Genomic DNA, 13,280 nt, shown 5'->3' on the forward strand with positions numbered 1-13,280 from the left:
CAGAGGGAGAAGCAGAGTTCCCTCTGAGCAGGCAGCCTGACATAGTGCTCCATCCCAGGACCCTGGGCTCATGAACTGAGCCGAAGGCAGATGCTCAACTGACTGAGCCAGCCAGGTGCCCCTGAACTTGAGTTTCTATTCAAAATAAATAAAGCCCCAGAATGAAGCCCTTGAGTATTCCAAAAGATAAGCAACCATTTTGTTTCTCCACTGGGTACTCCAGAGCCAAAAAGGAGAAGTAGTCCTTGGCATCCTGGGTTTGCCATCCTGAGCTTGGCTGGGTCCATGAGAGTGGGGACCTAGACCTAAGGCCTGGGGAGGTGGTCACAATATTGGTACATCTTGGGGGTGAACATCACAGAGGATCCCTGTTTCTTTCCATTTCCTGTGTTAAAATCATTCTCCAGGGGTACCTCGGTGGCTCAGTCAGTTGAGCGGGGAGCCTGCTTCTCTCTTTCCTTCTGCCCCTCCTGCTCACTTACGCTTGCTCTCTCTTTCTCTCTAATGAAATTAAAACAAACAAACAAACAAACAAACACGGTGCTTCTCTGTGCCAGAGCCTCATTCCCACACAAGGGTCTTGTTTCCCAATCTGAATAATGTGAAGTCATGCATAGTGTTCTAGGTAGTGGTCCTGAGGCCAAAGACTTAAGTCTGATTTTCTCCAGCTGGGTATTGTGCAGCACGTCCTTGCCCATCGCTGTTTTCTTAAAACTTGCCCATCTCTCTTCTCAGTTCCGGCATTTAGTATTTCCGTAACATGTTATAGCTGAGTTCTTCATGATCGCTTTTAGTAGTCAGACAACTGGTCACATGCAGAGCATGAGCCAGTACTTAGCCAGCGAACGAAGTGGAAACTGTCCACCAAGCCCAGTTTCATAATCTTCCTTTAATAAAACTCTACTGTGTCATTTCGTCTGGTCCCGGGCTTTAAACCTTGAGCAGACACCAACCTGTGTAGACCTGCTGCAACACAGATTTGACTTAGAGTGGAACAAAGAATAAAGCGGACCATGAAGAGTTAAGAAAAGAAAGCTGGTGGTGGGGAGGGGGGAGGGGCGCATTTGTTGAATGAAACTATCACGATTTTAGATTTTGTGCTTATTTCCTACAGGCCCATACCGTTTTGGAATGCATTTGTGCTTTCGAGAACAGGTTCCCTGCTCTAATACAGAGATTCCTGCTTGCTACCTAATCACAAGTACATTCCAGAATAATCCCCAACACGAGATAGGTGCTCAGTGACTAGTTGTTGACACTTGAGCTTTGTGCATGTTTCCGTAGTAGGGCATGGTTTCTGCTGAAGCAGAGGATCCAACAAATGCCACAGGTTCTTCTCCAATTTCTCGTAGGCATTTACCCACTAACTCTTCACCTCTCTGAAATCCAGCCAGTTAGCGGTATGGTCAATGTGGAACCGAACCCTAGCAATGGAGGGGAAAACAAGTGTGCCCAAGATGAGAGTTTCACAGCCTGTGCTGAAGAAGGCAGGGAAACGTGATCTGTCTGGGAAATGTGTGGCCTCGCTTTTCTCATCTCTTAAATGTGAGAGTCATACGGTGTGACCTCTTAAGGCCCCTTCCAACCCTGACTTCTGTGCTCCTGGGCTTTTCCAACCACCTCCGCCCTCCAGGCTTCTGTGCTCCTCTGTAAACTGAGGGGGTGGGACGGGCAGGTGTTGAAGTCCTAACTATTGGTGACTATAAAAGAGTGAACTTTTGGTTATCCAGAAAATCTAGCCCTCCAGACTGGCCATCCCCCCCAGGGTATCAGGTAGCCAAGATTTCACTGCCCATTAAAGCACAATGAAAAGACTCATTTGGGCCTGGGTTCAAACTGCAGCGGCAAAATCCTCCTTCTTGGGAGGGGATGTTGACTTTGACCTACACAATTAGCGGCCTCGCAGTTGGAGGCTCCGGCCCCGCCCACTTCAGGCTGGCGTTCTGGTGGGGATAAGAGGCGGGGTGTGTGTGTCCATCAGATAGGAGCCAATGGTGTTCAGGTTTCCTCCTGACAGTTCTCATCCCTTGTTCCTGTTCCGAAGGGCAGTGTTGATAAGCAGTGTCCCAAGTCACACTCCAGGGCAGGTGAAGTTCATCCCAGCATCTGTTCCCTGCCCGGTATCTGCTATCAGAAGTTTGCTCAGGACCTTGGTGGGTACTGATAGCAGGGGAATGCACTAATCCTTTGATAGCGACTGGGAAAGCCGAGGGCGGGGCGGAAAGATCAGGAGGGCGGGGGGCGGGGGGGGGGGAACACCCCCCCACCCCCACCCCCCCCCCCACCCCCACCCCCCCCCCAACCCCCCGTAGCTGCCTCTGCGGTGTGTGATGGCTGGCCACCATCCTTCCTACGCACTGATGAAGATGCAGGGCAGGTGGCCTGCGCTCCTGTGTGCCTCAGTGTCCCTGGAGAGAAGTGGAAGAGGACAAGAAGCCTCTTTTCTCTGTGGAGGGTGGCCAGTACCACTTTTACCCTTGTTGCTTCCCTTCCTCGTGAACTGCCCAATAGTATCTGTTTCTGCCTGGTCTTCATGTGCCTTTCAGTTCTGGCCATGCACACAGTCCTTCCTGGGCAGCCAACCCCAGGCACTTGGCCTTCTCCCTGGTGGTGGTGGTCTCCCTTCAGCTGGCCAGTTAAACCCAACCCTTTCTCCCCAGTGTAACCGAAGTCTCCTCTCTTCCATTGAGCCTTGCCTGAACACTCTGCTTTACTGTTCCCAAGCCTCAGAAGGGCTTCACCTCAGCCCAAGTTTAAGTGTATTCATGTTCTTTTTTTAAAAAAAAGATTTTATTTATTTGACAGAGATCATAAGTAGGCAGAGAGGAAGTCGGGGGTGGGGGACAAACAGGCTCCCCACTGAGCAGAGATCCCGGGATCATGACCTGAGCTGAAGGCAGAGGCTTAACCCACTGAGCCACCCTGGCGCCCTGTATTCACGTTCTTGCCCGCAGAAGACATTGAGTTTTGCCTTCAGCACAGCTACTGGTGCTGAAGGGATCACACACTAGGGACCCTGCTACACCTCGATGCCGGTGGGCTAAGTGTCCAAGGCAGACACTGGTGGTAGGGGCCACAGCAGGCCATGCACAGTGGGCAGGAGAAGGTCATCTCTCCTGTGTCTCCTGGCTGATCCTGGAACCGTGTGTGTACGAGGACTTGAGGACTTCAGAACAATTGAGCCACATAAAATGAGCGAGAGTGAGCGTGCATGAGAGACAGAGCGAATGCAGGGAGCATGGGCGTCTCCGGGTTGGGAAGTGTGTGCCCCTGGGTTATTAATGGTCAAGTGTTGTTCTTCCCTCTCTCCCCACCCACCTTCTTCCCAGCATACCCTTTCCTTCTCTCTAATCTGCCTCTTACAAGTAACAGGCCAGGCCTGCTTGGTGTTATCCATCCCAACTCATTCTAAGTTGAATTCATGGCCAAACCTTCAAGGTCATCTGTTGCTGCTGCCTCACCACTGTATTTGTCTTCCCCTAAACTAGGTCAATCCCACAGCCCAGTGTACCCAGGCCTTGCTCAAGATGACCTACTGCTCCCACTGCCAGGGGCTCGTAAGTGTGAAGCCGTGTTACAACTACTGCTCCAACATCATGAGAGGCTGCCTGGCCAACCAAGGCGATCTTGATTTTGAATGGAACAATTTCATAGGTGAGTGAGGGGGAGGGAGTTGTGTCGCCAGAGAGAGCTCAGCTTCCAGGCACGGGGAATATTGTAATTATCGTCCATGAAAGTTCTCCTGTGCCTTATTTATGGGATGCCAGGGTTCTACGTGTACTTGGAGTTCGCACTATTCTACAGGTAAGTGTTCCCTTGAACTGATGGTGCTGGTACTCAAGACCTCAGACCTAGCAAATACCAAGGTATCAGAAAGAGACTGTGACTTTTTGGCATCTCCTCCCCGAAAGATCTGTTTTAGTTACGCATCATAGGCTTGTGTTCCTGTAAATGCTGGAGTATGACCGTTACTGACTGAACTTTGAAATCACCTGTCACCCTGGGACCGAACCTTCTATATGGTGGCCCGATGCCCGTTGGATGTTTGAACCAAGTGAAACCTGACTGGGGGGAATCTAGGGGTTCTCTTTCTCCAGAGGATTTCACAGTAGCCCGAGTGCTCTAGACAGCTCAGACAGCAGTGTAATCTAAGAGGATTCATCAGCACCAGTGGGAAAGGACAATTTAAGGATTGTTTACAGGTCCGGCCGTCGAGTTTGTTGATGTGCCCTTAACGCACAGCTTAGTCCTGAAAGCTCCATGCCGGGCATGGCGGCTCCTGGTCCTCTGTGCTAGTGGCGCTGTACATGCGCGCATGCGCGCGCGCACCCCCCCCACCCCCCGCACCCCCCCCACCCCCCGCACCCCCCCCCACCCCCCCCCGCACCCCCCCCACCCCCCGCCAACGGCTCCCGAAACAGACTGGGCTCTTCCTCCAGTGCCCAGTCACGTTTGAGTAATTGCAGAACCTAAGTGGCTTTAGAAGCACCTGTTTTTCACTTCCTTGTTCACGTCATGGGAATGTGTGTGCAATTTGCTGTCACCTTTCGGACACGGGATTGCACTCGGGAGAGAAGGCTGCTTACTTTTTAGTCTGCATGAGAGCTAATTACCATATTAACTCTGTTTGCAAATGCATCAATAAATTGTCTCCAACAGATTCTTGAGAACACTGATGGGGGGCGGGGGGGTTGGGGAGAGACATAGGACTATGAAGCACTTCAACACAATTGTAGCCTAAATAGCTCTGAGTGAGAAGCCCTGTGAAAGGGTAGCCAGAGGCAGCGGAAGCTCTCGCATGGATGGCCCATCGTGCCCAGAAGGAAGCCATGGGAGAAATTGTGATTTAAAATCGTTCCCTCCCTCCCCCCACCCCCAGCCCCGGGAAATAAAATCTCATGGCATTTCCAGATCGGAAGTTGATGTTTCAATTTTCAATTTTTCAATCCCACCCTCACCGCCCCCCCCCCCACCCAGATGCCACATTTGAAGTTCCCTTCTGCTAAATTCATTTTTGTAAATGTTGGTTCGCCTTTTAACTTTATAGCATCTAATGTACTCGTTCTCCAGGCAAAGGAGGAGAATTCGCCATATACTACAAACAGTGCAGAGCGACAGCCCCTGAGTCTTGCCAACCTTTCTCACACTGGTCACGAGTGAGGTGCACAGGGCCGTGTTCCTTGCGCTGTTCTCTTGTTCCAACGTGTCTGGCAGAAACTGTAACTCATTGTATTAAAATATAAATTCTCTCGTGCTCTTTTTTTTTTTTTTAAACATTTTCCCAAAGACTTTGCAGATCGACGTCAAATCAAAACCGCACTGTGGCTCGCTTAATTAATGTTTTCAAGCAAGGAGGAGTGAGTTGCGGTGGTTGTTCTTGTTGAGAGTTTTAAAAACTACGTTTGTTCTCTTTCAAGAAACAGAATTAAACCCGAGTGGAAATTGATAGGATTTCTGAATCCATTTTCCTCAGTTCTTTGAAATGATCCTCCTTGGAGGGATGAGGTATATAATTGTATCTAAACTTAATTTTTAATGGGTATTTTATTCTTTCTGTCCCATAAGCTGATCTCACAGGCCAGGGGTAACAGACATTGTTAATCCCCAGTGCTTTTTTATGAATTTTCACCAGGGTTTAATTTGCTCTGTGGTTGTAGAATTCAGTCCCAATTTACATGCCTGTGCTCTAAGTTCTTTTTTTTTTTTTTTCCTTCGCAAAGAATTTTTCTTTCCCCTTTAAAGGACTGCAGTTAATGAATGGTGATGGGCTTTTTCCCCAACTTCTTTAAAATCAGATCTTGGGGTTAAGTCGGGAAACTGCCTTTTGTTTTCCCAGTGGGTCGTGAGCCTGCAGATGGGGGTTTGTGAGTCCTGGCGGCACAGCGCGAAAGGATTCAGTTTGCCTGGTGTGAAGGGGATTCTCTGTGGACGGGTGAGGATGACCTCGTGCCCATAGCCTGAGCTCCAAAAGCCTGTGGCTGGACCAGGCCCCCCAAGAGACAGGCTCAGTTTTCCACATCTGCCTTCTTGCTGCTGTGTCCTCCTTTCCCTCTCTTGAATTGCTACCAGCCTTGATCCAGATGGATTCAAACAGTTGGAACACCCCAGACTTGGTTTTGTAAGAGGCCGGCTCAGAAGGTCAACGCAATACTCGCCACTGCCACCACCAGATGAAGATGAAGTCAGTTTCCGGACGAGCTTAAATGCAGCTCAGTTGCACCTTGCTTTCCGTCACTTACTGTGGTTTGCCTTAACCTTCACCTGACGCCTAGCCAGCCTGACTCGTGTCGCACATTGTGGCCTGCAGGACTTCCATGCTGGGATGTTGGGGTGTCAGGGCTGCCGGCAGGAGGCAGGGGCCGGTCAGAGATCCTGGAAATAAGAGACCTTTAGCCTGGACTCACCATCTTCGGCTCTTCCTCGGAGCTTCTGATCAGGGCTGGCCACTTGTAGGGAAGGGCTGCACTGAAAGCTAAGCGGGACTCCCCCCGGGGATGGGGGGGCCACTGTCTGCATTCCTCAGCCGCCCCGTGCAGGACGCCATGGCACCGGCCCCAACAAAGGCCCGGCTTCCCTCCATTCCCAGAGTTGACAAAGACGCCAAACAGCCAGAAGAATCGGGTTTATGTTTCCTTTCAGTCTTTCACAAACACATTAGTGATCCGCCTTTCCTCACCAGTAGGGGAATGAGTAGTTCCAAAATGCACTGGATCCCCCACCCTTGCTTAAACCTCTGCATTTTGGATGTTGATTATCTGTCTATTCATAATATTTTTATTTGGAGCAAGCGACTTCCTCTACAAAGAATGTGCTTTCTGGACGTGGCAGTCCTTGACACTTTGACAAGGATGAACACGTTGAAGCGGTGCTCGACTTGTTTACAAAAGTCTCCCTTTGCCCATCAGAAGCAATTTCCCCTCTGGTACGATGCTATGTTCATGCCGGCAGCCTTTACTAAGAGGTAGGAAGCGTTACTTTATTGGTGCTTACCACAGTGCAGTCTGAAACTTCATTTGTGACTGCTTTTCAAAAAATGTGTGTTTCAGGGAAATCTGCTTGTGGTTTCTGACATCGGAATTGCAGCTTAGAGAAATGACGCCTATGTCTTCAGATGTTGTGTTGGGGCTGTTTTAGGTGGAAGGTGAAATGTTGATGATCAAATTGGGTTTCATGGACAGGCTGCTGCCCAAAGTCCTTTACACCAGAAAGCTGAGGTAGAAGATGGTGGTGGCCTGCAGTCTTCTCTGAGAAGGGCATAGAAGGTTCTGGAAACTAGCCCTCCTTGCTAGGAGCTATCCTCGGCCTACCTGAAGACTGTGGATAACGTGGGCCTAAAGAGCCTTCCCTGCCGGGCCTTAAGCACCAGAGTTAAAAGGAGAGCGGATAAGTGGAAAAGTTCAGTGCTTGTCCAGAGTGAAGCACCCTTTTCCTCATTTCCAGTTTCCTCGAATTTTGACCAGGAAATATCAGGCAACAGTACTAAGCCTCATGATCCCCACGAACACGTACGGCAGAAAAACAAGTACCGCATATTTTGTTTAAGAGATTCAACGTGTACTAAAACATTCTGGACTCCTCCAGAAGGCCAAGGTGACTTGCAGAGTCATCCACGAAGACTCACACTGGGAGCATGGGCTTTTTGCGGACTGTGTCTTCTGTTGTCATTTCACCGAAATGAAAAGAGGCACACGTTTTGCTTTAACTCGAGGCTCTTGTGTTTGAAATGGGAAGTTTATCTTAATACAAAATTGCATCTTTCAAATTTTCATTATTTGAAAAGTCATTAGAATTTCTCGGAACACTGTCATTTGTACTTTCCAACTGTGCGCTCAAGGAGCTGAAAGGGTTTCATTTAAAAAATGAAAGAAAGCAAATGATATGCCAGGATTTTAACGGATTTAGGTTTCTGAGTCTTGTAAATGGAACCTAAATGAAAAGATCCCAGGAAGTCACTGGCAGAAGTGGCATGTTGTTGTGCCCCCGGCCGCAGGTTTGTCTGTGGGAGCTAGTACAGAGCCTCACAGCGACAGCCAGCGACACACACAGGGAATGAATAATCAGTGTAATAGAATGTTCCCAATTGGGTTTCCTCTCTGTGGAATAAAGCATCCACCTGGCCATTTCACCCTTTAGAGAGCTAGTGATACACGGTGACTAAATGCAGCTTGGTGTTAATAGAAACGGATGTAAAAACCTGAGTCGATCAGGACGCGTGCGTTCTCCCCTAACCCCCCGTGCCCCCCAACCCCACCCCGGAAACAAAGATGGTGTGAGATAAAGCAGACTGATGACCCACAGCCGAACTCACGGTTTACATTTTGTGCTGTATTGTTTTTCCCCGAATGTCCTGTTAGATGCGATGCTGATGGTGGCAGAGAGGCTCGAGGGTCCTTTCAACATCGAATCAGTCATGGATCCCATCGACGTGAAGATTTCCGACGCTATAATGAATATGCAGGAGAACAGTGTGCAAGTGTCTCAGAAGGTAATGAAGGCAGGATAACTGGCAAGGAGAGGTAGAGCCCTCCCCGCCAACCCCTCTTCACAGCCTCCCCCATCCCCCCGACCCCACCCCAGGTTTGGGACGCACCTTCCCTAATGTGACCATGTTTGCTTCGATGCAGGTTTTCCAGGGATGTGGGCCCCCCAAACCCCTCCCGGCCGGCCGGACCTCCCGTTCCATCTCCGAGGGGGCTTTCAGTGCTCGCTTCAGACCGTATCACCCCGAGGAACGCCCGACCACGGCGGCTGGCACGAGTTTGGACCGACTGGTGAGCACTTTGGCGCAGGAACGGGCGTGTTTAATGACAAAGAACCGAAAGCATTTGCTCCAAATGCAGTTTTAGTTGGAAGTCTGTCAACTGCGGGTCTTTCAGGTGAAACTTTCCAAGCAGATTGCATGTGGATGTCCATAAATCTGCCTCTCATTTTCTGGCTCATAAAATCCGTACGTTGTTAGGAAACGCGGCGCATCTACTGTGCACCCATCACTGTGCCCGTTAGAGGGAGGCACAAAGCGATGGGACGCCTCCTCGTTCTCAAGAAGCCCCTGGCGCAGCGGGAGAAGCAGGCATCCCCGGCTTCCCGAGCGGAGGGGCTGTGCGGGGAGCGCTGGGATGGTGGGGAGGTGGGAGACAGCTGCTTGCCCCGTGTCACCAGCGCGAGGGCTGGGGGGAGGCATGGTGACAGGCACTCACAGTTGCACAGCGGGAACGGTATAGACGCTACAGCCAGAGGAGGAAAGTCTTCTCATCCCGCGGGGCCTGGAGGCTGGCGGGCCTCAGACGGTAGCTGCGAAGAAGAGGGAGAGTGGACGGTGGGTCATTCCAGCCATTAGTTCATTGGAGTGAGTTTGTTCTTTCTGGGTAAATTTGATCTGCATTTTTCTCTTATGACTCGAGTTGAAAAGGAATTGCCTAGCCCTCTGGAGCTACTTTAGAGATGATCAAAAGACACGTGTAGGCTGTTGCATGTTTTTACAGAGGTCTCTTTCCCTCCCCCTCCCCCTCCCCCATGAGGTTACTGATGTCAAGGAGAAGCTGAAACAGGCCAAGAAGTTCTGGTCCTCTCTGCCCAGCAACGTTTGCAGCGATGAAAGGATGGCCGCCGGCAACGGCAATGAGGACGATTGCTGGAACGGGAAAGGCAAGAGCAGGTGAGCCGCGGGCAGTGGGGTGGCAGTCTCCCTTCCCACCTGCCTGGGGGCTCGCAGGCCTTTCAGATGGGGGTCACTCAGTTGTCACTCGAGGGAGGCATCATGAAGTACGTGACAGTGGGTAGCAATAGCATGGTTGGCTTCTAAATGTTCTAAGGAACAGGCTTTGCCCTGCAAGCCTTGGGAAGGCACCCGGCTGTTTGCGGAGAGTACTGGGCCACAGGTCTGCGATGGTGGCTCTGGTCCAGCACGAGGACTGCAACTCAGGGTTCTGGTAGCATCATCTTTCCAGGGTTTTAATGCCTGTGATTCTCAGCCCCCTGGTCTGGCCTCCTAAAGCTCCAGTTCCCCCAAAGGCCTCATTCTCTTCTTGGGTGATGTCTTCTGTAGCCACCCCTCCATACCCAGTAACTTTCCTAAGTCCCCACTGTATCGGCCCTTGACTCTGACCCACCAACGTCCATTAAAAGGGGTAGCTTTCCAAAAGGTCCCCGTCAAAGTGGAGAAACAAGAAATGGGACAACTTTCCCCTGAATTGCACTCAGTGGGAATACTAGAATCAAGGCAGAATTGTCTGATCTTCGGCGACTTTGAGCTTTACTGATCATCTTAACCGGGTCATTTTCCATTTCAGATACTTGTTCGCGGTGACGGGAAATGGCTTAGCCAACCAGGGCAGTAATCCGGAGGTCCAGGTGGACACCAGCAAACCAGACATAGTGATCCTTCGCCAGATCATGGCTCTTCGGGTTATGACCAGTAAAATGAAGAATGCTTACAATGGGAACGATGTGGACTTCTTTGATATCAGTAAGCACCTGTGGTTTGAAACTTACACCTTGTTCTCGTCCACCGTGTGATGAGAACAAGGGGAATGAAATGTCTGTTCCTTTTTTTTTTAAACTAGGTGATGAGAGCAGTGGAGAGGGAAGTGGCAGTGGTTGTGAGTATCAGCAGTGCCCTTCGGAGTTTGAGTACAACGCAACCGACCACTCCGGGAAGAGCGCCAACGATAAGGCCAGCGGCACAGGCGGCCTTGCCAGGGCACAGCCCTACCTTCTCGCTGTCTTCTGCATCTCGCTCCTGGTCATGCAGAGAGAGTGGAGATAATTCTGAATCGTAGAGAAAAAGTTCTCTTCAAAAAGTTAAAAAGGCACCGGTTATCACTTTTATACCATCCTAGTGACTTTGCTTTTTAAATGAATGGACAATGATGTACAGTTTTTACTATATGGCCACTGGTTTAAAAAATGCCGACTTTGTGTTTTCATTCAGTTTTGTGGGGAAAAGGGACTTGTATGTATAAAGGCGGTTCCTGCTCTCCCAGAATCATGTTAAACGTGGCTAACAGTGTAGGTACAGAACTGTAGTGAGTTGTGCATTTGTGATTCTATCACTCTTGTTTGTTTGTTTGTTTGTTTTCTTTTTGTTTGTGGGGTTTTTTTTTCTCCTTCAATTATGATCTCACCTTGTTTCTTACAAGAAAACCAGGGTCCTTTCTTGGCATGTAACATGTACGTATTTCTGAAATATTAAATAGCTGTACAGAAGCAGGTTTATTTATCATGTTATCTTATTAAAAGAAAAAGCCCAACAAGCAGTAAAATGTCCATTTATCCCTGTTGATGGGTTGCCTTCTCTGGAGAGGAGTGGATATGATTTTTTTTTTTTATTATTATTAAGTTAGGACCGAGTGTGAAGGCACAAGGGGGCTTCTGAGCCGCTTGGTAGGTTGGATTCAGGCTTTAATGCAAGAAGGCTCGACTTCCCTGATAGTTGGGGACTGGAAGACACTGCAGACCATAGCCGTCTTGGTTGAACTGAATTACATAAACTAAGATCACAGGTCCGTTTCTCGAACCCGCTTATACTTAGAGCAGAACCCACTTAGAAGAAGATTCCTTTTCAGTACACTCTCCCTAGGAATATAGAAGGTGTTCCAGATGTCCGAGTTCTCACACGTTCACACGTAGTTTAGGGGGTGGGTTTTTGTCTTTTTGTGTCTTATCCAAGCAAGTTAGCAAACCGCTGTGTGCTGGTCTTCATGTCCACACTGACCTGCTTTGATTTCCTATCCCGGAGGCAGAAGTAAGTGACCAAGAAACTCATTTGGTCCCCCTTGTTACAGCGTCCCAGATTTCACACCCCACCGTGTAGAATAGGGAACTCTCTGAGGGCCAGCCAGAACCGGGGTACAGTCTGGGCGCCCCAAACATCTGTCAGCACTCCTCCAGCAAACTTCTCGTCTGTGCATTTGCGTCTGGTTTTGGATCCCTGTTTTTGTAAAACAAGGTTTCTAAAGTGTCCTACTTGAGTTGGCTTCCCCAGGCCCATATGATCAGAACGGCAAAGGGCTTGCTATGGGTCATGGCCATGAGCTACCCTGTCAGCCAAGAAGTCCGCTTGGGGCCGTCTGGGGTCCAGGCTTTTTTCACATGTTGTCGTTGTTGGCAGGCGGACGGGAGGGACTAGCGAGCCCAGAAGACAATAGCTTAGTGGTGACCCTTAGCCACGATTCTGGGGGTGGTGGTGGGGGGGAGGTGGCACGGGGATCTGGCAAAGGCCAGAGCTGTTGGCCCAGGCCAAAGACAACCCCGTTCCTTGTATCCTTACCAAATGACAGCTTATAAAACCATGAGAATGGAACAGCTCCCTTTAAAAAGGAGTTCCCAGAAAGTCTTCAAAGAGAGAAGATCCTGCAAGTCTCTTCCTGTGTTAGGCAGCCAGATCTCTGACACCACAGAAGCTAATACCCACGGAGGGGTGGTTTGTGTTCCTGTTGAATCTTCGGTTGTTAGACTAATTCTCTATTTTTATATTGAAACATAATTACTTGATAGCTCAGGGTCTACATTTCATTCAGCTTTTCACACCAAATTCTTCAAGAATGGTCAACATGGAATATTGGGGGCTGTTGTAAACAGAGGCTTAATTTTATTAGAAGTATGCAGTTATTTATTAAAGCATGATGTTAATAAAATAGGCATATTCTGGCTGGTGTGTATAAGTGTTTTTTTTTTTTTAAATCACAGAAGACCTAAAATTGAAAAGGTGCTCCATTTATGTATGAGGAAAAATGAATTGTAAATAGCTAAGCTGCCTTGTGAGAACTTGGAAAATGTGCTGATACTTAGTAACTACCTCAGTTGTGAGGAATTTCCTTTTTAGCTTAGACTGCTATTACTTTGACTTGGTAGAAATGAATCTGGTCTCCAAAATGTGGCTCAAAGAGTTATCCCTGTAGACCTTGTGAGTTGTTTTTAATTTAAAACCTTGAACTCTGCCCAGCTGTTTGCTTTCAGTCAACTTCTCTACACCAATAACATTTTCCGAATTAAATATTCTTGAAGGTTCTTCTGGACTCTCACTGATTTGTTTTCTTTCTTTGCATTTTTTCCTGTTACCCTTTTATTATTTAAGTTGTCTCTTGCTTTTGAACTTGAACTATGAAATAAACAAATCATAGATTTTTCCATTCAGATCTGACTGGATAACTCTTGGCTCCTAACCAGCTGGCAGGGTCACCCTTGCACCCTGTCCCACCCCTGCCCCGTAAGAAAGAATAAACGCAAGCTGAATATTCTAAAATCTTAAGAGTTCAGAGTATGAGGTAGAATAAAAGCTT

General features: G+C 48.9%; 1 protein-coding gene across 1 annotated transcript in view; it reads left to right on the top strand.

Moving 5' to 3' along the window:
• GPC4 (glypican 4) overlaps positions 1–13,008 on the top strand; it is a 106,314-nt gene extending 93,306 nt beyond the window's left edge. Inside the window, exons 4-9 of the mRNA XM_044235865.1 lie at positions 3,489–3,654; positions 8,355–8,485; positions 8,625–8,771; positions 9,519–9,655; positions 10,290–10,465; positions 10,563–13,008. Coding sequence (XP_044091800.1) covers positions 3,489–3,654; positions 8,355–8,485; positions 8,625–8,771; positions 9,519–9,655; positions 10,290–10,465; positions 10,563–10,765 — 960 coding nt within the window. The 3' untranslated portion in view covers positions 10,766–13,008. The remainder of the gene's footprint in view (positions 1–3,488; positions 3,655–8,354; positions 8,486–8,624; positions 8,772–9,518; positions 9,656–10,289; positions 10,466–10,562) is intronic.
• The last annotated feature ends 272 nt before the right edge of the window (positions 13,009–13,280 follow it).

The sequence above is a fragment of the Neovison vison genome, chromosome X (assembly GCF_020171115.1).
Source record: "Neovison vison isolate M4711 chromosome X, ASM_NN_V1, whole genome shotgun sequence".
Taxonomy (NCBI): domain Eukaryota; kingdom Metazoa; phylum Chordata; class Mammalia; order Carnivora; family Mustelidae; genus Neogale; species Neogale vison.